This window comes from Branchiostoma floridae, chromosome 5 (assembly GCF_000003815.2).
Source record: "Branchiostoma floridae strain S238N-H82 chromosome 5, Bfl_VNyyK, whole genome shotgun sequence".
Lineage (NCBI taxonomy): Eukaryota > Metazoa > Chordata > Leptocardii > Amphioxiformes > Branchiostomatidae > Branchiostoma > Branchiostoma floridae.
In genome coordinates, this window is record NC_049983.1 from 27,961,924 (window position 1) to 27,982,279 (window position 20,356).

Consider the following 20,356-nt stretch of genomic DNA (forward strand, 5'->3'; position numbering starts at 1 on the left):
ACACAGAAACATGATACAGGTATAGTTTATAAATTGCCTACTTATCCTTTAAATCCTTCCTATCTATGTTGTTTTCTTATATCGTATGTAGGTAACGGGAACTGATTTGATTATTCAATAGATGAATTATTATTTTCATTTCAAATGGTTAGAATACTAATTTACATATTTGGGAAAACTGCTTTACCGATGTACATCCGGGTCCTGTGCCTGTTTCCCGTCATGCCTGTCGGTGGTTCAGTGGAGAGAATGGACAAACGGGTGTGGTGATATCGCGATTATCAACGATTTTATCTCTAAAATCTCCTCAAAACTGTCACAGACACGCCAGGATTCAGCCGGGGATCTCCTGCCATATTTCCGTGGTGAGCAGAGCTGTCAGGGAGACCAGGGAAGGGCGCAGAGCCGTGTGAAACGCTTGGAGAGGCCGTTGGGTGACGACTGTCGGGATGGGCTGTGCCATCAGTGCCGAGGACAAGGCTGCGGCCGAGCGGTCCAAAATGATCGACAAAAACCTGCGAGCGGACGGCGAGAAGGCGGCTAGAGAGGTCAAACTGCTGCTGCTGGGTAAGGAACCCTGGTTTTACCAGCCTAGGGGCGGGAGGGGTAACTATGGGCCGTTGGATGAAACGTACCGCTACATGTGTTATTATAATTTCCCAACGTTTCTCACCAGTGTGTGGAAGCCAAGAGAGGTTTTGGTGTGAGACAAAACAAGTCTCGGTCCCTCCCCTTTCACACCTGTACTTAAACCAGGCCGTAACTACGGCTCCTTAGAAGGAAACCTTTCGGCACATCCTTATATGGACCTCAATATGGAGGCTGAATTTGAATTGTGGCCGCCATGTTGGATGTTTGCCCCCGGGCGTACAGGAGTCTTACGGTTAGAGTCGTCTGAAGACGTTAAACAAAACACACCTCAGGGCGTCTTAAACATGTCAACACCTTAGCTCAACGTCTTGACGTTATCAGACTGTCGGTAGTTGGTGTTCTGGACTGACGTGTCCAGTTTTGATGGTTATATAGAATTTAGTTTATGTACCCATGATGTCATACCTGTTAGTTACATGTTACAGTTAAAATGTGTAAAATACGTTATTCAGAGTCACACGGCAGACTATATAGTATATGCCTCACATGTAGAGCTGTATAACATCACTTAACGGTTGGTAGTGGTTGATTAAATGTTTATTTAATGGGAGGAAAACATCCAAGTTGATTGTTATGAATGTAAACATTACATTTTAGATAAATATAACCAAATGAAATGGGAAGAAAAATGTATATACAAACTACCAAGGAATACATAATCATTCCCCAGTACTTGGACACTTGTATTCATGCCTGAGGTAGTCCTTTGATCATCCGTGTTTGTAATTTTTAGCTTTGTGTCACACACTACATGTAACAACTAGCATCTCACCTGTAGCATTACTAGTACCTGTTACATACCTCTTATGGTGATTCTGTTCAGACGCTAATGGTTTGTTTGTTTGTTTGTTTGTTGCAGGTGCTGGTGAATCTGGGAAGAGCACAATTGTAAAACAAATGAAGTGAGTATTTTATTGTTATTTTCTCTGTTGCCAACATTTCCACTGGTCCCAGGTTGAGGCTGATGACCTCTAGTTCGTGCACCTTTTGGTCTCGGATAGAGAGGCCATCCTTTATAATTTTAGGCCATCCTTAGTTGGACAGTTGACACACAGATATAAAATCATTATCATGGGGTCACATTTTCCTGCCTCAGAAACCTTTACATTTTCTGACATGTTTCTAGCACCTCCATTTTTTTCCAGCGCAAGTTTTCCTGAGCAGAAAACCTGTTCCCCGTCAGCCTAGCTCAACATATTCGTGTTGGTTGTGTTTCTGACATTGAAAATCTTAACCTTGAACAGTAAATACCCTCCTTCTAAGTAATGAGTCTGCCCTAGTAGCTGCGATGGTGGTAGCAGTATTTAGTTAAACTTTAAAGCAGTACTCGTATTGGTCTGGATGATGCTTCCAGTCTTGCACCAGTCTTGCCTTGAAGTTGAACTCCTACTCTGACTTGCTGGAGACGGGTCCCTATTAGGAGTTTATTCCAGACTGGAGTAACACGTGTTTATTTATTTATTTATTTATTTATTGGTTTGGCTGCAACGAACACACAGCCAGGGCTGCCCAACTAGCCTATGGCTATTACAAAGGGCTAGCCCTGCTGACAAACACATAAACAATACATATTAAAATAGAACATTTATATGTACATGGTGTAGGACAACTTACATATCATCTAAAAGTGGAGTATATATTAACATCATATCATCGACAACAATATTTGCAGTGAGAGGTCAGGGTCTGTATATACACGTGTATGACTAATTTACCATGTAACACGTGTTGGGAAGAAGTATGTCCTCGGTCCTGTTGTATTTGATATTTGAACTGGTGTCCTCTAGTCTAGTGTTAGTTGCCCTGTTCCCCAGATATCAGATGACTCTATCCAATGACACGTCGATGAAGGTTTGCAATATATAGATTACTCAATAAACATTGTGAATCTCAAATTATTGGAAGTAGGAATTATAAGCCCAATACTTGAAGTTGAAGTTGTTCCCATTTCATTTTGTTCCAACTTGTTTTGGCACACATGCAACTTGTTTTGGCACACAGTGCATGTGTGGTAAACATGTCTTTCTATGACAATTCTTGTATAGATTTCCTGCGAATATTGTTGCAAGTTTTATAGATTAAAATAGACGATTACTGATTAGTCTTCAGTCGCAGAAAGAAAAGAACAGAGTAAGAGCTGATCCCCACCTGTCGCTGAGGTTGTGTGCGTGTTTGTCCCCTCACGAACCACACACGTCTCCTGAACCCTGCCTGACGTCAGCGCGCAGGTGACAGCTTCTCTAACTGGTCCCCGGAGAATCATTAGTGGAAGTTTCCGTGTAGAGGACGTTACAGATATTGTTATGACTTATGTGTCTGCTGGGCTGTAGACACAAACACGCAATGACAATAGCATCATTAGCCATTGGGGGAAACTTGTGTGGATGGGTTGTTAACGTTATTGTGGTTGTTCTGTGTGGACTGTCCCTCTGCTATGCTGTGGAACGGACACACAAAAGGCTGTACAGGTGGCTTTCTCCTGTTCAGCTTCTGTTTGCCACGGGCCGCAGCAAAGGTTCATGTTGAAATGCTGGCGTTTTATTTTTACAGTGAGCAATTCACTGCAAATTTATGACTCTGGGGGTGTACATTTCCATTGTACTGACTGAACTACAGAAGTCTTTTGACTTAAAGCTCTTTGAATACCCCCTACCATAAAAGTGAATCCCCCAGATGAATTTACAGTCGACGGATGCAAGCATCACAACAGAATCGTGATCCAGTCAAAACCAGGTTATTAGGGTCTCCCATCAGCGTTTGATCAGGCAGGATTGCTCCAAATAGTCCCGCTGGGAGAACATGATAAAGAGAAATAGAAAAACATTTATTGGACAGGGATCCAATTAATTTGTGATGTTAGCATCGTTATTTTCACATTTTCATGGTCCTGACCGTACCCCCAAGGAAAGCGCTGAGTGTTCGTCAGTCCAACATCCTCACAAGGCAAGTTCAAGTTGAAGTCAGGATGGATATTATAGTTTATACCTCAGGACTGGACATACTGAGGGTCCTTTGTGTAACTCATTTTTGGCTGTTGGTGTACAAATGCACCTATAGTCACTACAGTACTATTTTACATCAGTAAAAAAAAACAAAAAATTGTTGAAATCTGTGTATGAGAAAAAGTTTTAAAACCTTTATTGTTCATAATGTAAGTTGCACCCTGTGCAACCTGAGTTTAGAAGTAAGTTGCACCAAGCAAAAAGTGGTTGCAATGTGCAAGTGGTATTTTGCACGCTGATTAACATTTCATTTTTTATTAAAGTTTTAAATTATCCATAGAATTATGTTGTGCACCCAAAAATTTTCTGTGCATCTAAATCTTAAGGTTGAGTTCACCAGTGCACCTTATCCCAAAAATGAACTCAGAGCCCTGTACCTGAATATTGTTCAGTAGAACACACCCCTGTGAGAACCTCTCCCTTGTCCGTGCATCGCTTAGCTTCTTCTGAGCGTGGATATTAGCTGGGAACAGTTCATGGCAGGGGGCCTGGCCATGCAGGATAAACTGTTACTGGCAGGCTGTTCTACATAGTTATGGGAGCCTGTCTTTGCAGGATAAACTGTTACTGGCAGCAGGCTGTTCTACATAGTTGTGGGGGCCTGTCCATGCAGGAGAAACTGTTACTGGCAGGCTGTTCTACATAGTTGTGGGGGCCTGTCTGTGCAGGATAAACTGTTACTGACAGGCTGTTCTACATAGTAATGGGAGCCTGTCTGTGCAGGATAAACTGTTACTGGCAGGCTGTTCTACATAGTTGTGGGGGCCTGTCTGTGCAGGATAAACTGTTACTGGCAGGCTGTTCTACATAGTTGTGGGGCCTGGCCATGCAGGATGAACTGTTACAGTGTTAGTAAGTGTTACTGGCAGGCTGTCCTATATAGTTACGGGGCATGGCCGTTTAACGTCATGCAGTTCTGCAACAGTAAAGCAGAATCGTCAAACTGTGCTCATTAACCCTATTTCCACCCCTGAATGCAGAACCATCCCAAAATTTAACAACCTCATTCTTTACTTTAGCCATAATTTGGCTGCCCAATAACACAAAGTAAAAATAACCTCGTTATAGGCCTGTAATTAAAAGAGCAATACTAAAGCCAGCATACCCACCCGAGGGGATAAAAAATAAAGAAAATTTTTTACGATGGGAAATCTAATAGCTGCCCCCAGCTGCTTCTCAGGGCACTGAGCTGTGCAGACACCTTCTGTTTCCACGGTAACTCCCACCTCTGTTTCCACGGTAACTCCCACCTTTGTTGTGTATCTGGAAATATTCGGAATGCGTAGATGTAGATTAGACATGCAAGTACTAGTATTAATAAGATACGCCAAAAAGTAGTTATTCAAGCAACTGGATATGGTTTGGGAAATGGTCGCATTGGTCGGAAATATTCGGAATGGTTTTATGTTCGTGAAATCGTTACACAGTGAAGATATGTTCTGTGCTGCAATATTGCTTTGACCACAAATATGAAACAAGGTAAAAACAGTCTTTCCACTCCAACTGAGAAATTAAATCTTGAAAAGATATCAATTTACAGCATGCCCTATCCCCATATACATGTATGAACTGAGGTAAGTTAATACATGGAGAAGAGCAGTGAGTAAGCTAAAAACCTGTCCTACATAACAAAGCCATGTTGTACCACTTGCAGCACTGCTGTACGTATAATCAGCAACCTGAAACTGCTTCTCACCCTCAGGTTGCTGAATGACCATTTTTTATTTCCAAATATAGTATGAAATGTCATTTCCTTTCACTTGTCTAAATATACTATAAGTACAAAAAATCATTTCCTTAATCTGCTTAAATCTCTCTTATAGCAGCTTGATGCAGATGCTATGATCTGCTGACGTCCGTTAGGTCACACCAATTTAATTTCTTGGTTCACGGATTTTTTCATAAAAAATATGGAGCGAAAGGGCGAAATAAAAATAAAAATCGTAAAATCGTTGGGGTAAAGGTAAGGGCTAATCCAGAACATAAAGAAGAAAAAGTTTTCAGCTTTAAAAAAGTACAAAAACACTATCACTGCACAATAACAGCACCTGTTCGTTGAAAATAACAAAAGTAGTGTCAGTTTTTATGTTTGTCCCATTCTTCATGAATGAAAAATATAACTGCTATAATGATACCCACATTTTAAGGAGTTTATGATATAAAGGCCAATTTGCTACACCAGAAAGTTGGTGAATGGTTTCATTAATGGTAAAAATTTGCTGAGTGGTAATTTTTATTTTTTTCCCCAAAAAATAGGAGCGAGCGAATCCGTGAACCGAGAAATTAAATTGGTGTGGCCTTATGAATGATTAAATCAGAGCTTTAATATCAAACTCATCAGGGCAGCACAACTACAGCTGCAAGCTACACTAAAAATGTTGGTTTTGATAAAACTTTTATTGCATAAAATCTGGCCCTCAAAATGCAGGGAAACAGTGCTTCTGAGAGTTATTTTTAACTCATTAGTGTGAAAATTTTCAGAGAGATGATGCCCTCACTTTAGCGCACTTCCCTTTTTGTAGATGCCCCCAAAGTGTGAAAAACCCTGGTGAGAAACCTCCAGGGGTTGTATTTGTATATAGTGGTAGGAGTCATCCACACTGAGATCATGTCAGATCCTGAGTGTTGCTCGGTCACACGGTAACTTCGTTAGTAAAGATTTCCTGTAGCGATGTGACATTGCCTTTCTCTGCACTGTGATCTGATGAAATTACAAGCTCATGTAACCGTGTGGTCAGTATACCCTCCTTCAAGCTTGAGGAAAAAACTTTGAGATGTGAGAAAAAAAGACAAATTTTATACATGTATAATATATACAATGTAGTCCCATGCTTAGTGTCCACCTCCATGTGCCTGTATGTCTTGTGTAACTTTACCTTGAGTTTATTACTATATACAAGTGGTCTCGAAAATCATGTTTTTCTGTTGCCCTACAACTTACAAGTGTGCGAGTCGTTACAAATTGCAATTGTAAAGCTACCCTATCTGCAGAGTCCTTACAGTAACGTGTACATTTTTGTGTGCTGAAGTGTTGACTGTGTGCATGGGGCCAGCTGGGGTACACATGTGGGGTCTTATACCAGGGAGACTCCACATTTGCTCAGGGTACTGAATTTCTGTGCAATGACACAAAAAAAAAATTAACAGAAAAGAAAAATGGGTACTGTATTTTTTACTTGTGTAAGTTGTAACTAAATAAATATTAATAGTGTTATACATGAAGACTCAGAAAAGAAGTGTATTCCTTACTTGTATTGTAACTAACCCATGGAGGGTGTATTTTTTACCTGTAAGTGGAACTTACCCATACCTCACCGTGTTACAAATGAAGACGGGTACTCAGATTCTCAGAAGAGGAGTGTATGCAGTACAAGGCTGGGTGTGTAGTAACCCGTGGGTGTTTACCTGTAACTAACCCATGGTTCCCCATGTTACAGAATTATCCACGAAGACGGGTACTCATCAGAAGAGGAGTGTATGCAGTACAAGGCTGGGTGTGTAGTAACCCGTGGGTGTACCTGTAACTAACCCATGGTTCCCCATGTTACAGAATTATCCATGAAGACGGGTACTCAGAAGAGGAGTGTATGCAGTACAAGGCTGGGTGTGTAGTAACCCGTGGGTCTTCACCAGTAACTAACCCATGGTTCCCCATGTTACAGAATTATCCACGAAGACGGGTACTCAGAAGAGGAGTGTATGCAGTACAAGGCTGGGTGTGTAGTAACCCGTGGGTCTTCACCAGTAACTAACCCATGGTTCCCCATGTTACAGAATTATCCATGAAGACGGGTACTCAGAAGAGGAGTGTATGCAGTACAAGGCTGGGTGTGTAGTAACCCGTGGGTGTTCACCTGTAACTAACCCATGGTTCCCCATGTTACAGAATTATCCACGAAGACGGGTACTCAGAAGAGGAGTGTATGCAGTACAAGGCCGTGGTGTACAGCAACACGATCCAATCTCTCATCGCCATTATTCGCGCCATGGGGACGCTCAAGATCGACTTCGGACACACAGACAGAGCCGTACGTACTGTCCTGTTACTTTCCTAGAATTGCGAATTGGATGTTTTTACATCAAATGTGTTCAGTTTTTGTTCTGTTGTAAGTTGCATGTTCTTTTTGGTAAAGACCACCTACAATAGTATACATATATATGTGTGTGTGTGTATGTACTGAAATATAATTAGTAGCCTAAATTGCATTGATATGAAGAATTGAAATTTAAATGGTTACTAGGAGAACTATGACATTATTGATATTACCCTATATGTACATGACCACAGAAAGTAGTATATTAACTAGGATGTAGTTGTTGGAAGCCTGTAGGCTGTATGCATGACTGTAATAGCTATAGTATATGTGCCAGTTCCCACATGTTGGGGTGTGTGAAGTTGATGTAGGATCCATGGATTTAGGTTGTGTACACACTGAAAATGTCAGGTTATGCATACATACAGCATCGACCTCGCTGTCCTCCCGACCACACCCGTTACTATGGCAACACGTGAGGCACGGCGTGCATCAAATACCTTCATTAATTTCATGGAAAAGGATAACAATCTTTATCAAAGTTTTCTATGCTATTGTTATGATGTTTGTATAGAGCTCTGATAGCCATTAGCATTCTCGACAGGACGCGAGACAGACTTCCGTGTGTTTGTCTGAAAGAAAAAAACAATCTGGAAATGGGAGATTTGTTGAATGATTTTTAAGTGCAATCTATCTACATGTGCTATGACATTAATGTACTCAGATCTGTTTGGCCTCAAAACCATTCCTTGTTGATCAGTAGTTAGGATTTTGCCCAAGGTTTTTTTATATCCTGGACGATGATATAAAATCCCAACGATGTGAGCAGGATTTATCCTAAGCTGTGTGTTAATCCCAGGATTAATCCATATCTAATACCATGGCATCTGTCATGCATTATGCAGCAGTGCAAAATTGATACTAGCTTGGCTTTAATGATGTCCTTGGTTGTTTATTGTTTTATCAATTTTATTAGCTGTTGACAGCTTATAACTGTGACAGTTATACTCTTCCAGGAGTAACAAAATTACTAGTACACATAAAACTCGGACACTGGGCATAACATACACATTGTTTTGGGGCTGGCAGGGGAAAATCTGTGGATATCTGCTGTTGTGTGACTAGCTTTGATAGGGATAAACTGATATAGCGTACATGTACATTACAACTGGCAGCAGATTCCCAATAACCCACAACTGTTTGTTTGTTTGTTGACATGTTTGTGATGTTACCAGGACGACATGTGGCAGCTGTTCGCCCTAGCGAGTACAGAGGAGGGCGAGATGACGCCGGAGCTGTTTGTTTGTTTGTTGACATGTTTGTGCTGTTACCAGGACGATGCGCGGCAGCTGTTTGTTTGTTGACATATTTGTGTTGTTGCCAGGACGACGTGCGGCAGCTGTTTGTTTGTTTGTTGACTTGTTTATGTTGTTTCCAGGACGATGCGCGGCAGCTGTTCGCCCTAGCGAGTACAGAGGAGGGTGAGATGACGCCGGAGCTGTTTGTTTGTTTGTTGACATGTTTGTGTTGTTACCCGGACGACACGCGGCAGCTGTTTGTTTGTTGACATATTTGTGTTGTTACCCGGACGACACGCTGCAGCTGTTTGTTTGTTGACATGTTTGTGTTGTTGCCAGGACGACGCGCGGCAGCTGTTCGCCCTAGCGAGTACAGCGGAGGAAGGTGAGATGACGCCGGAGCTGGCGGGCATCATGAAGAGGCTGTGGGCAGACGGAGGCGTGCAGGCCTGCTTCGGGCGGTCCAGAGAGTACCAGCTCAACGACTCGGCCTCATAGTGAGTAACAGCTGCTGACACCTCCCTGTTGTTTGTGTTTTTATTGGCATCCTCGCATCAGTTTGGGGTTCCCAAAAGATTAACCATATAGTCCATACAACAAACTCATGGCCTGAGTTTCAGAAAAAGATAAAACCTTGTCTGTAATCATACTTATTTCTTTTGTATAATTGATATTTTGATTGTAAGATGTTTTGTTATTTTTATGTATGAAAAATGAGAACCCCTGTCCCTGCAGTTACCTGAACAGCCTGGATCGGCTGGCCGCGGGCGGGTACGTGCCCACGCAACAAGACGTGCTCAGAACGCGTGTCAAGACGACCGGCATCGTCGAGACGCACTTCACCTTCAAGGACCTGCACTTCAAGTAAGTCCGCACAAGTCTTAGGCCACACCAGTCGTTTCTTAGGCTCTTGGACAGGTCAAAAAGCAAAGGATAAGAAACAGGGAAAGCGTTGTTTATTTCTTATAAACCAAAAACTACCTTACTTTATTGGTGTGGCCTTAGTCTATGTCAGTATAAGAAAAGCGTAATTATAGTTTTTTGGGATCTGTAAAAAAAAGGTAGAGCTATTCACATTCATCATAGCTGTAATGATTTAATGTCTGAATGTGCATGCAACAATAATTGCAATATTTTCAATAAAACAATAGTAAGTAAAAGAGGAAAACTTGTGCACAAATGACCAAAACCTTTCACAAATAGCCCACCAGTTATAGCAGTATAACAGCACATGTAAGGCACCGTTACCTTTATTCAATGATTGTCGATTATACAGTGCATTGGAAGTTCACATGTCTGTTGTAAAACGTTTGCTGAATCCATGTTTTTCCTTGTAGAAACTTGTGAAATTGCATGTTTATTTGTGTGAAAAGTTTCTCTAAATTACCGCTCTCGTTCACCCCTGCCGTAGAATGTTCGATGTTGGCGGGCAGCGATCAGAACGTAAAAAATGGATCCACTGTTTCGAGGGGGTCACGGCGATAATTTTCTGCGTGGCTCTGAGCGCGTATGATCTGGTATTGGCCGAGGATGAGGAAACGGTGGGTCGCGTTAGACCTTCTAGATGTTCGTGGTTGGTTGGACCGTGGCTCTGCGGGCAAGCCAACAGGTGCACGGGCGGGGAAACTTACGCACAGACAGGGCAGCTTGGTTATGAATTCATTCGGCTCGGTGCTACCCGTGTTCCCTTTCGGTACCCAACAACATGAATGTGAATTCTCATGGCACAGAGTCCTTGTCGTCCAACCCCAACACATCTGCAAAGCTTTTCATTCAAGCAATGTTTGGCCCTTTTATTAAAGTATGTAAATACCCAGATAGTTAGGAACAAAATTATTCTTTTCCACAGGAGAAGAAATGTTTGAAATTTATTGTTTATAATGGCTACTATCCTACGCAGGCTTAAAATAGCCATAATATTTGTTCACTTCGTAAGAAGCACATTGTATTCCTGCGACAGTCAGAAAAGCATGCATTTCTAAAGAAACCTTTTGAATACCTATCAGCAATTCAGCTGCATAAAGAATGCATCTACATGTAGATTAGATCCAAAATTACCTGCAATTATAGCAGCACTTCAGTGGTACAATCATCAGACAAGTGAAGCAATCAGCGCTCGCTAAAGGAGGCGTCTTACAGGCAAGGCCACACTGTTCATGGTCCTCCTGTTCTGGCATGACCTTGTCAGACACAGCTGAAGGTCGTTACCTGCTTATTTATATGAATCTTACCAGAAATCCTGCTTCTTACGAGATTTTCTTAGCTTTCTACTTAAAATGGGTGAAATTCTATTTTCTCTGTTTCATTGTGCAAAATTCCCTGAAATGAATTGAAATAACCCAAATAAGAACTGATTGGACAATTTTTGCAGAAAATAGAAAACAAATCTCCTGAGGCATATCAGTAACGGAACACGGGAATCCCAGAACTCTTCACTCAGAACAAGGTCGAAGACTTCGGCCATCGTGACCTTGGTGAAAGTTGTGCTACCCCGTGCCCTTGTAGGCGTTGGCTTGCCCATGGAAGCGCGTGAGTGGATGTGAGTCATGTGACGTGTCATGTGACGTGCTGAAGTCATGTATCGATTACTCCCACAGAATGGTGGATGTCGGGGGTCAGAGGTCAGAGCGAAAGAAATGGATCCACTGTTTTGAGGGCGTGACGGCCATTATATATTGTGTTGCCCTGAGCGCGTATGACCTTGTCCTGCAAGAAGACGAGGAAGTGGTGGGTAGACTGACGGGGTCTCCCCCCACAGTTCCCTGTGGCGGGGTCTCCCCTCGCAGTTCCCTTACGTCTCCTGTCTCTCCGCAGCCTCTGCAGGCTTCAGACTAACCTACAGGTGCTTTAGGTAGAGCTACAGGAGGGGGGGGGGGGGGCTCTACTCAGGGTGCATGGCGACCTTCCCCCCACCTCCACCTGACTAACTCTGTCCTGCCTCTCGCAGTGCTGTTTGCTGTGCTTAAACGCATGGGGCTTCCTCGGGTCAACTCTTAACCACTCCTAGGGTTAAAGGTCGGTCCAGCACGGGAACGTTAGTCGCCTGAAATTCTCTCCGCCATGTTGGATCGTGTGGCAAAGGTGATGCCGAGAGGCCAGAGGTGCCTGGGAGTTTGCAGCATCCCCATATACGATTGGTTCAAAACTGTGACTGACTTTCTCGTGCTGGTCCAACATTCTAACCAAATAGTAGTGTTCTTCTGTAGCGTTGAAGACTGTTTTTGGTAAGTAGAGATCAGTAGATTGATAAAGACTAATTCGTATGCAGCATTTACATGACTGTTCTTTCTCTGTTGATGTTATGACATGTGTTGTTGAGTTAGCAAGAAAATTATGCCATTTGTATGATGTCCTCTTCTGCTGCTTTCTGCCATCTGTTTGACTGTCTCTTGACCTTGGGGCCTCACAGGTGTTATGATATGCATGTTTGTTGTTTACTGATGCGTTTGTCAGCCTTGTATGCTTCTCAGGTGCTGCCGGCAACAGTTTTGAAACGCAGGAATATTTGTGTGTCCATTCCAAATGGTGTTTTTGCTTCGTTTTGACTATTTCTGTGATTACATTTCCACCTACCGTAGGGCTCAAAATACCATCCTGCAATCTGCAGAAAAAGTACCAAAATCATTTTTAGATCATTCATGCACTGAATCAATGATGGAATGTTTGTGTAGAAGTAACAAAGTGTTTTGAGCCCTGCCGTACTTATGATTATAACTGGTGATATCTGACTGACTGCATGATTATTGTACAAACATTGCACGTCACATGTCTCTTTTAGCTGTAATCTCTCTGTAACAAGATGTATCAGTAGCAGGGCTGTCTCCTGCTTTAGATGTTTTTCCGTCCCTCTCATTGTTTGGGAGTCCATGTTGTGGATTGTCCCTGTAAAATCTGTCATTTTAAGCTTCTGGAAACATATTTTCATCAATTTTGTGTACTGGAGTTCAGATTTTGGGGATTTGATTAAATTTATATCCGTCCCAACAAGCAAGAACAGAGGGCCCGGTCCTGGAGACAGCACTGGTCAGGAACTACATATGCAGGGCTCTAGCCAGCGTCCGTTTTTCCGTCAATTGACGGAAATTTGCTGCGCGTGATGGAAAAATTTTAAAACCAATCTGTCAACCTTGACAGACAAAAATTCTTGGTGGAAGCTACAGGCGGCTTGGGGACGCTGTCCACGGCCGTAAAAGCCACACACTGTTTGTTTTGCTATTGTTATGATTGTTGACGATGTGTGTCGGTGCCCTTTCGCATACGATAATCTGATTAAAAACCAGTTTTTCAAGGTCTCGTTTCAGTCTTTCTAACTCCTGGAATAGTGTTTTCGCGACAATGGGAATTGGCTGACGGAAAAAAATGTCGAGCTGGCTAGAGCCCTGCTCATGTGTCAGGAACAGTGGTGTCTTTCCCCTTACAAGTCTAACCACATGCTTTGTCATGCAGTACTGTAGCAGTAAAGCATGCATTTTCTTAAATCATAAATTATGCAACAAGGGACTTTTTTGGCTTAATTATAAAGACAGCATGACTCCCATCATTTTCACAGTTGACGAATCGAAATTGTGATTGTAAATCAAAAGCTGCGGGCAGGTTTTAACAGCTATGAACTGCACCTAAATTAAAGTATACCAAACTCCAGCTGGGTAACAAATTAAGTACTTTGTATACAGTCAGAGAGTTGATAACAAGACAGATGGTCACCAAACATTGGCTATGTGTGATCTCTCTGGTTGTGTAGAAAGAACTTGGTTTTCCCATGATTTACCCTGGAACCAGATGAAACTGTTGACATATTTGGTCCTGTGGGATGTTCTGTTCTGACCCTCCCCCAGATTTAACCCTCTTCCTACCGTGGTAGGTTTCCAGCACCAGATCTGTCCCGGTGACAGGGTTAGGCGGCAAGGGAGGGTTAAATCTGCTGTTTTCCTGTGTGTGTGATTGAGATGTACTGAATAAAGAGACCCTTTTTCTCACAACCCTTGCTTTTTATTTCCACCTACGTATTGGTGACTGTCACTTTCTCCAATATCTGCCATTTTCTGCATGGTAATTCTGGCTGGTTCACGTACAGCTACAGTACTGCAGCGATAGGCGGCGCTGCTTACAGATGCAGTCCCAAACGTAAAATATATACATAGCTGTAGGTGTGAACCAGTCAGAATTGCCCAGAGGAAGGTGACAGGCGACCACTGAAGCGTTGGTGGAAATACAGCTAAGGTTGTGAAAACAATAGTCTCTTTATTCAGCCACGTATCAACCTGAGGAAACTATTCGTGGAAGTGAGATGCATGTTTGTGAGATGTGTAGTTTCTGAATTGCGCTGATTGTGAGATGCATGTTTGTGCGACATGTAGTTTCTGAATTGCGCTGATTGTGAGATGTGTAGTTTCTGAATTGCGCTGATTGTGAGATTGTGCCGTCCGTTTCCCTCCCACAGAACCGGATGCACGAGAGCATGAAGCTGTTCGACTCCATCTGTAACAACAAGTGGTTCACGGAGACGTCCATCATCCTCTTCCTCAACAAGAAGGACCTGTTCGAGGAGAAGATCACCAAGTCCCCCCTCACCATCTGCTACCCAGAGTACACAGGTATGTCTTAATGTGTCTTACACAGGAATGTCTTACACAGGTACATCTTAATGTGTCTTACACAGGTATGTCTTAGTGTGTGTTACACATGTATGTCCTAAAGTGTCTTACACAGGTACGTCTTAAAGTGTCTCACACAGGTACGCCTTAGAATGTCCCGAGTACAAAAGAATGTCTTATGGAGTCTTACCCAGAGTACATGGGTACATCTGGAAGTGTCTTCTTATCTGAGAACACAGGTAGATGGGAAAACCTGTACCTAGCTTGCTTGCCAGCCTTCCTAAAATCATCTTTAGCCAACAGGAGATCTTGGAGGGCTTCAACTTATGAAGGAAGTAATCACTGCCACTCAAGCTTGTCTGAAAACGAACTGGAAGTATGTGTTACCACTGTGTGTTAAGCTGACGCTGTTTTGCGTGTGCACTCCCAGGATCGAACACATACAAGGAGGTTAGAGTTGTAACATGAGGTGCTAACGACTGTTTCTTGTCCCCCAGGATCGAACACGTACGAAGAGGCAGCTGCCTACATCCAGATGCAGTTCGAGGACCTGTGAGGTTAGAGTTGTAACACGAGGTTGTATTTAGAAGCTGTAACGAGAGTTTTGTTTCTTGTCTCCAGGATCGAACACGTACGAAGAGGCTAGAGTTGTAAAATGAGGACCCAGCTGTGAGGTTAGAGTTGTAACAGTTTTGTTGTTTGTCTCCCAGGATCTAACACATACGAAGAGGCTGCTGCCTACATCCAGATGCAATTCGAAGACCTGTGGGGTTAGAGTTGTAACACAAGGCTGTAACAACAGTTTTGTTTGTCTCCCAGGATCAAACACGTACGAGGAGGCAGCTGCCTACATCCAGATGCAGTTCGAGGACCTGAACAAGAGGAAAGAGACGAAGGAGATCTACACCCACTTCACCTGCGCCACCGACACCAACAACATCCAGTTCGTCTTCGACGCCGTCACCGACGTCATCATCAAGAACAACCTCAAGGACTGCGGCCTCTTCTAGACTCTCCCTGCTTCTTAAGTCTGTTCTTCTCCTGTACTTTCACTTTTCTGTGCTTTCACTTCCCACCCCGGGGCGACTTGTAACTAGCTTGTTGGGTCCCAATCGTTCACCGCAATTTGAATACGTTATGTTCTCTTATAGAGACATTATTATATGTTATTATACTTGTTTCCAGAAACCCTAATGGAGATAATGCTCCATTTTGTTCCAATTTTTCTCAAAAATTGTTTTTTCCACTTTTTTTTTTTTTTCTGAAAACCTAAATGGACTCAGTACTTCAAACAATCCAATGTCAATGCTGTCTAAATAGCTAATGTTAGGCTTACTTAAGTTTTATGATTCTTATTTTGTCCGAATGATGCCAAAATGTTTAGCATTTTGTAGTCTTCCTGTAAATAAGCCCCGCCGGTACCGAACTCCCAACAGTGAAAATGTCTGCTTATGTTGTCTTCTGGAACTGCCCAACTAACAGGTTATTGTCTAATCCTGCCTGGACCATTGTTGGTAGCCCAAATCAGGACCCCCGGCGATTTGGTTGTGACCTCCGTCCGGGCTCTCGTTGTAAGCGCCTGTCCTGAAAATTTGGGGGCGTAATTCTCCAGATGTTGTTTTATGTTGACGGGTAGAAAATGTGTTCCAAGGTCGAATAGAAACTTCCAAGGTCGTTCCAATAGTCGAGGCGGTGGTTCCGTGGTAGAAGCGTACTTACTCGTGTCGATGTCAATGTTGCCTTAGAGGTCGGCGGCAAAGAATGGGATAATTGACGCTCGTTAAGGCTTGTTAACAATGACGTGCCACAACAACTTTCATAGCGCACCCCTGAAATCTTTCTCAGTCAAATGTTCAAAATAGAAATCTTGCAGAGTGATAGGAATTCAGGCTGGGTATGATGAATCCAAATTTTGTCACATTTGCTGTTGAAATAAGTATATGAATTTACATGATTAAAAAACTACTTAAGCTTGTGTTGCTCTAGGAGGAGATTAGTGTCTCCTGTAATTCCAGAAATTGTATCAAAGTTGCAAGTAAAACTTGCAGGTAACAAAAGTATTCCTTGTAACAACCACTTTGCAGCATTCTCTCCTTTTGTTAAGTAACAAAACTAGGCAGGAAGAAAATTTAGCTTAGAACCTTAACACTACACATTCCAGTTAGATATCCGCATCACCTTCTGATTTGGACCAAACCATTCGGGAACATTTAATAAAGGTTGCACAAGTCTTCATTTATGAAACAGGTTGTTTTTTTACGCACACTGGTATGGATAAGTATAGCTGTCTCTGTTTTGTGCGCTGTATATGTGGTGTTGGTAACAAGTCTAGTTTTACTTTGCGTTCGAAGTCTTTACAGTCTTTACAGTCGAGCTTCTCTACAGCCACGTTCCTTCCTACGACAGAAGTAAAGCTGGTAACCTGATACAGGACAAACATGCTGAGGTCGGCATGTAGCACTCTGAACGTGTCACCCGGACAATTTGGGTGGCACGGATTGTTTAGGTGACTAATTTTTGTAGGGACCTTGTTCAGTAACAACCATTCCTCCTGCCGTTTAGTTCGTTTGTAGTTGGACCAAACATTTCCGTGGCACGCCATCTTTAACACCCGCCAGACTCGGACCAAGGTAAAAAATATACAACAAAAATGTTTAAAATATGAAGAGTGACTGATTGTGAAGTCTGTGATGAGTTTCTCATTATGAAATTTGACATCGACGAAATTGTCTGAAAGAAAAACTACCATATGATGTATGTAGATTATATTGTCAGACATGTATCAATTGATGTAGTGTTGTCATATTTTTGATAATATATTTTGGAAACAATTAATTACTTATGTGTTGTAAGACCAAGTGTAGTTAATTAACACCAGGCATTGTGAAGACTATATTTTGCTATTTTGATTGACATGAATCAATGCTGTCACTAGAACTACCCTTGAAATGAACATGAATTCGGAAAATTGAGCTGTACCTGATTTGGGAAGGGCTTTTGTTGTTTGGAACTGGTCTTAGATAATTTTAGATATGATATTATAAAAAAAAAAAAACTTGCCACATGTGACACCTCTCCACTGGTTTTCTCATAAAATACTGTAAATGCAGAAATTTTAGCGGTGGATTAATGTTCGCGGTTTTCTCTGTGGCCACTTCACCGCGAACTTAAAACCACCGCAAACATTTTTCTATTATGGTATTAGACTGCAGTCTATGGTGTTACCGCAAAATTAAAACTAATGAAAAAAGTCCTTTTCCCCGCTACCGCAAAATTAAATTCCCGCAAACTTAACTGCATTTACAGTATCCCTCCCCTGGGTAGGGCCAATTTAATTTGTTGTTTCCCAGGTTTAAAATGAGAATGCAAAACTAGAAGAACAGCATGAGAGAAAAGGCAGAGAGAACCCTGATTAACACAGTTGTGAGGTAAATAGAAACAGATTCCAATCTTCCTCCCAACGTTCTGTTTTGGCGATGTCATAAGTACGATTTTTGTATGTCAAAATATGGAGCCAATGAAGCGGCGTGTGGCATTTGAATCATTTTTCTAACCCAGCGAGTTTAATGTTGGGAACCCTCGGAAAAATGCCATATTCTGTCTTGTGATAGAATATTTTACACTGGTTGTAAGTTTGTAAGATTGTTCAGCTGGTGAAATTCTGTCAGCCCACCCTACCCACAGACAAACTAACCTGTGCAACTCCTACTTCTTTGGTCACCTATGGTTTGGAAACACTCCAGAAATTTCAAAAAACGATGATTTTAACCAATCGATCTTCGTAACTCCGTGTTTCACCAGTAGTTAACGTCAATGGGGGAATATAAAACTGGGCGTTAACATATTATGAAACTGAATAAGTAACAAATTGTATTGATTTAGATTTGAAATGTGGAGTTTGTGACCATGGTGATGAGTAGAAACAGTTGTATGACCTGACGTCTGTCGCCATGGAAGCTTGTAATATAGGCTTATTTGTGCTCAAGACTTTCTCACATGCTGGAAGACATTGTTGACTGACGTTTCTGCACTGCTTGTAAGAAATGCAGCACTTGAAGGACGACTTCTTGTTTATTTCACGTGAGACGACATCGCTGTATTAAAGCTGGTGTAGTTTGTACAACATTGGTGGGGGGGAGGAATGTGCTCCTTGTAAGAAAAATATAAGACTTCTTCGCGAAGATTTTGTCCATTGCTGTCCTGTGTGTTGCAGAGTTAAGACACTTCTCTGACCTTCGACATCATCTTAAGGCATGCCCAAGATTGGTGCCGTTAAGGTCAACACAGGAGTGAGAATTTCTGTGTTTCTCCCCACGAAATGTACTGCCCACCTTGACTTAACCCGTGTAATTAACTTCAGAGTGCCCTTACTGAGTACCACATGTCCGCTGCTGTGTGTATCAAAATGGAAACATCTTAGTAATAATCAGCTGTACAATTGTAACAACTTGTGTGTAGCCACTTCTGGTAAAATTGTTGATATTATTAGTTATTATTTATTGAAATGAATTGAACATTCCCGCCTGAGAAGGGACCCGATATCCTGTACCCACACTGTAACCTCTTGTGTTGTCCGGCGGCAGAACTGTGATGAGTTGTTAGCCTGTGTCTTCCCCCGTCCCGTCTGTAGAGGCGAGCTGTTGTATGAAGTGTAAAATGACCACTTTGTATGGTAATCTGTAAGATATTAGTGGAGGACATCCGTGACATTCTGGTAGTCGTCATTTTACAATCAGTGTTAATCCCTGGCGGCTGCTCCAGCGCAGTTCAGTGGTTCGCGGGGAACTGCTGAAGTTTTTTGAGTTGAAGAGAAAATATTGAGAATCATTGCACTGGTGTTGACTGTAATTAGAGCAGCTCGCATAGCGAGGACTGGAGCGGGTCTGGCAAAGTTGGATGTTTTCCTCACATATTGTAATAAAAGACAGTAAAACCAAGCTTGGAACTCGTTTGTTTATTTTGATCTCCATTAAACTTTACAATGTACTAGTACACGCAAAATCTATTCTTCCTGGAGTCCGTTTAAGATTACAGTAGAAGCCCATTTATTGCACAACGGATTAACTCACACTTCTGTTAACTGCACGGAACCCCCAAATCCCAAACCGGTGTGGTCCAGCTAGATATCTTCGCATTATTGCACCAGTTGGATAATTGCCCGAAATTCACTGGCAAATAGACCGTGCAATTAAGCGGCTTCTACTGTACAGAAAAATCTAATAGATTAAGTCAACATAAGTGCACAAGTATAACATAAGAAGTATTGAAAGTAAATTGAAATGTAAAGTTAAATCGAATCGGTAAACTTTTAAAAGATAATGCCAATGAAGACGTGCATTTTGCGTTTTTATGTTGATATTGGAAGGGTCGACTACTCTTGGCAGCCAGGAGCTGAATTGTGAGGTTTATAAAAAATTACACTGAAGACATGACGTTGAGTGTTTGTCAAATTTTCATCAAGATTTAATTCAGCAACCTCTGACATTGCTCACTTCTGTTAAACACGTCTGTTCCGCCGTAACTTGAAAGGAGCGCGATGGATTCTGAAAGGTTATTTCTGTACCGAGCAGAAGTGAGTACATAAGTTACAGGTGTTTGAGTCGGATCGAAGTCATCAGGCGACAGGACCGATTTGACCAAAAACACTTGTGTTGTTGTTTCTTTGTGTGTGTGAAGAGTATGGACGCATCGTGAGGGAGAACTGTGTAGGGGTGATGCAGAAACACGTCTGTTCCGCCGTAACTTGAAAGGAGCACGATGAATTCTGGAAGGTAATT

At 42.2% G+C, this 20,356-nt stretch overlaps 2 protein-coding genes across 4 annotated transcripts in view; one reads left to right on the forward strand and one right to left on the reverse strand.

The window, feature by feature from the left end:
• Positions 1–20,356, reverse strand: part of LOC118416894 (neuronal pentraxin receptor-like) — a 626,618-nt gene that overhangs the window by 143,745 nt on the left and 462,517 nt on the right. The gene's annotated exons all lie outside the window — the stretch shown is intronic.
• LOC118416892 (guanine nucleotide-binding protein G(i) subunit alpha) lies at positions 196–19,516 on the forward strand. 2 transcript variants are annotated; one of them, XM_035822174.1, is made up of 8 exons: positions 196–567; positions 1,511–1,553; positions 7,540–7,681; positions 9,325–9,482; positions 9,721–9,849; positions 11,583–11,712; positions 14,426–14,579; positions 15,399–15,672. In XM_035822174.1, the coding sequence occupies exons 1-8, from the start codon at positions 450–452 to the stop codon at positions 15,587–15,589; spliced, it is 1,065 nt and encodes a 354-aa protein (XP_035678067.1). In that variant the 5' UTR covers positions 196–449; the 3' UTR covers positions 15,590–15,672. The 2 variants fall into 2 exon arrangements, with proteins under 2 accessions (XP_035678067.1, XP_035678066.1); XM_035822173.1 differs by lacking the exon at positions 11,583–11,712 and adding an exon at positions 10,397–10,526 and having other exon boundaries at positions 198–567; positions 15,399–19,516.

Coding starts and splice junctions, on each gene's coding strand:
- LOC118416892 (XM_035822174.1), top strand. CDS start 450: ATGGGCTGTGCCATCAGTGCCGAGGACAAGGCTGCGGCCGAGCGGTCC. Junction 568..1,510: donor GGTCAAACTGCTGCTGCTGG/GTAAGGAACCCT, acceptor TGTTTGTTGCAG/GTGCTGGTGAATCTGGGAAG. Junction 9,850..11,582: donor TTCAAGGACCTGCACTTCAA/GTAAGTCCGCAC, acceptor TTACTCCCACAG/AATGGTGGATGTCGGGGGTC.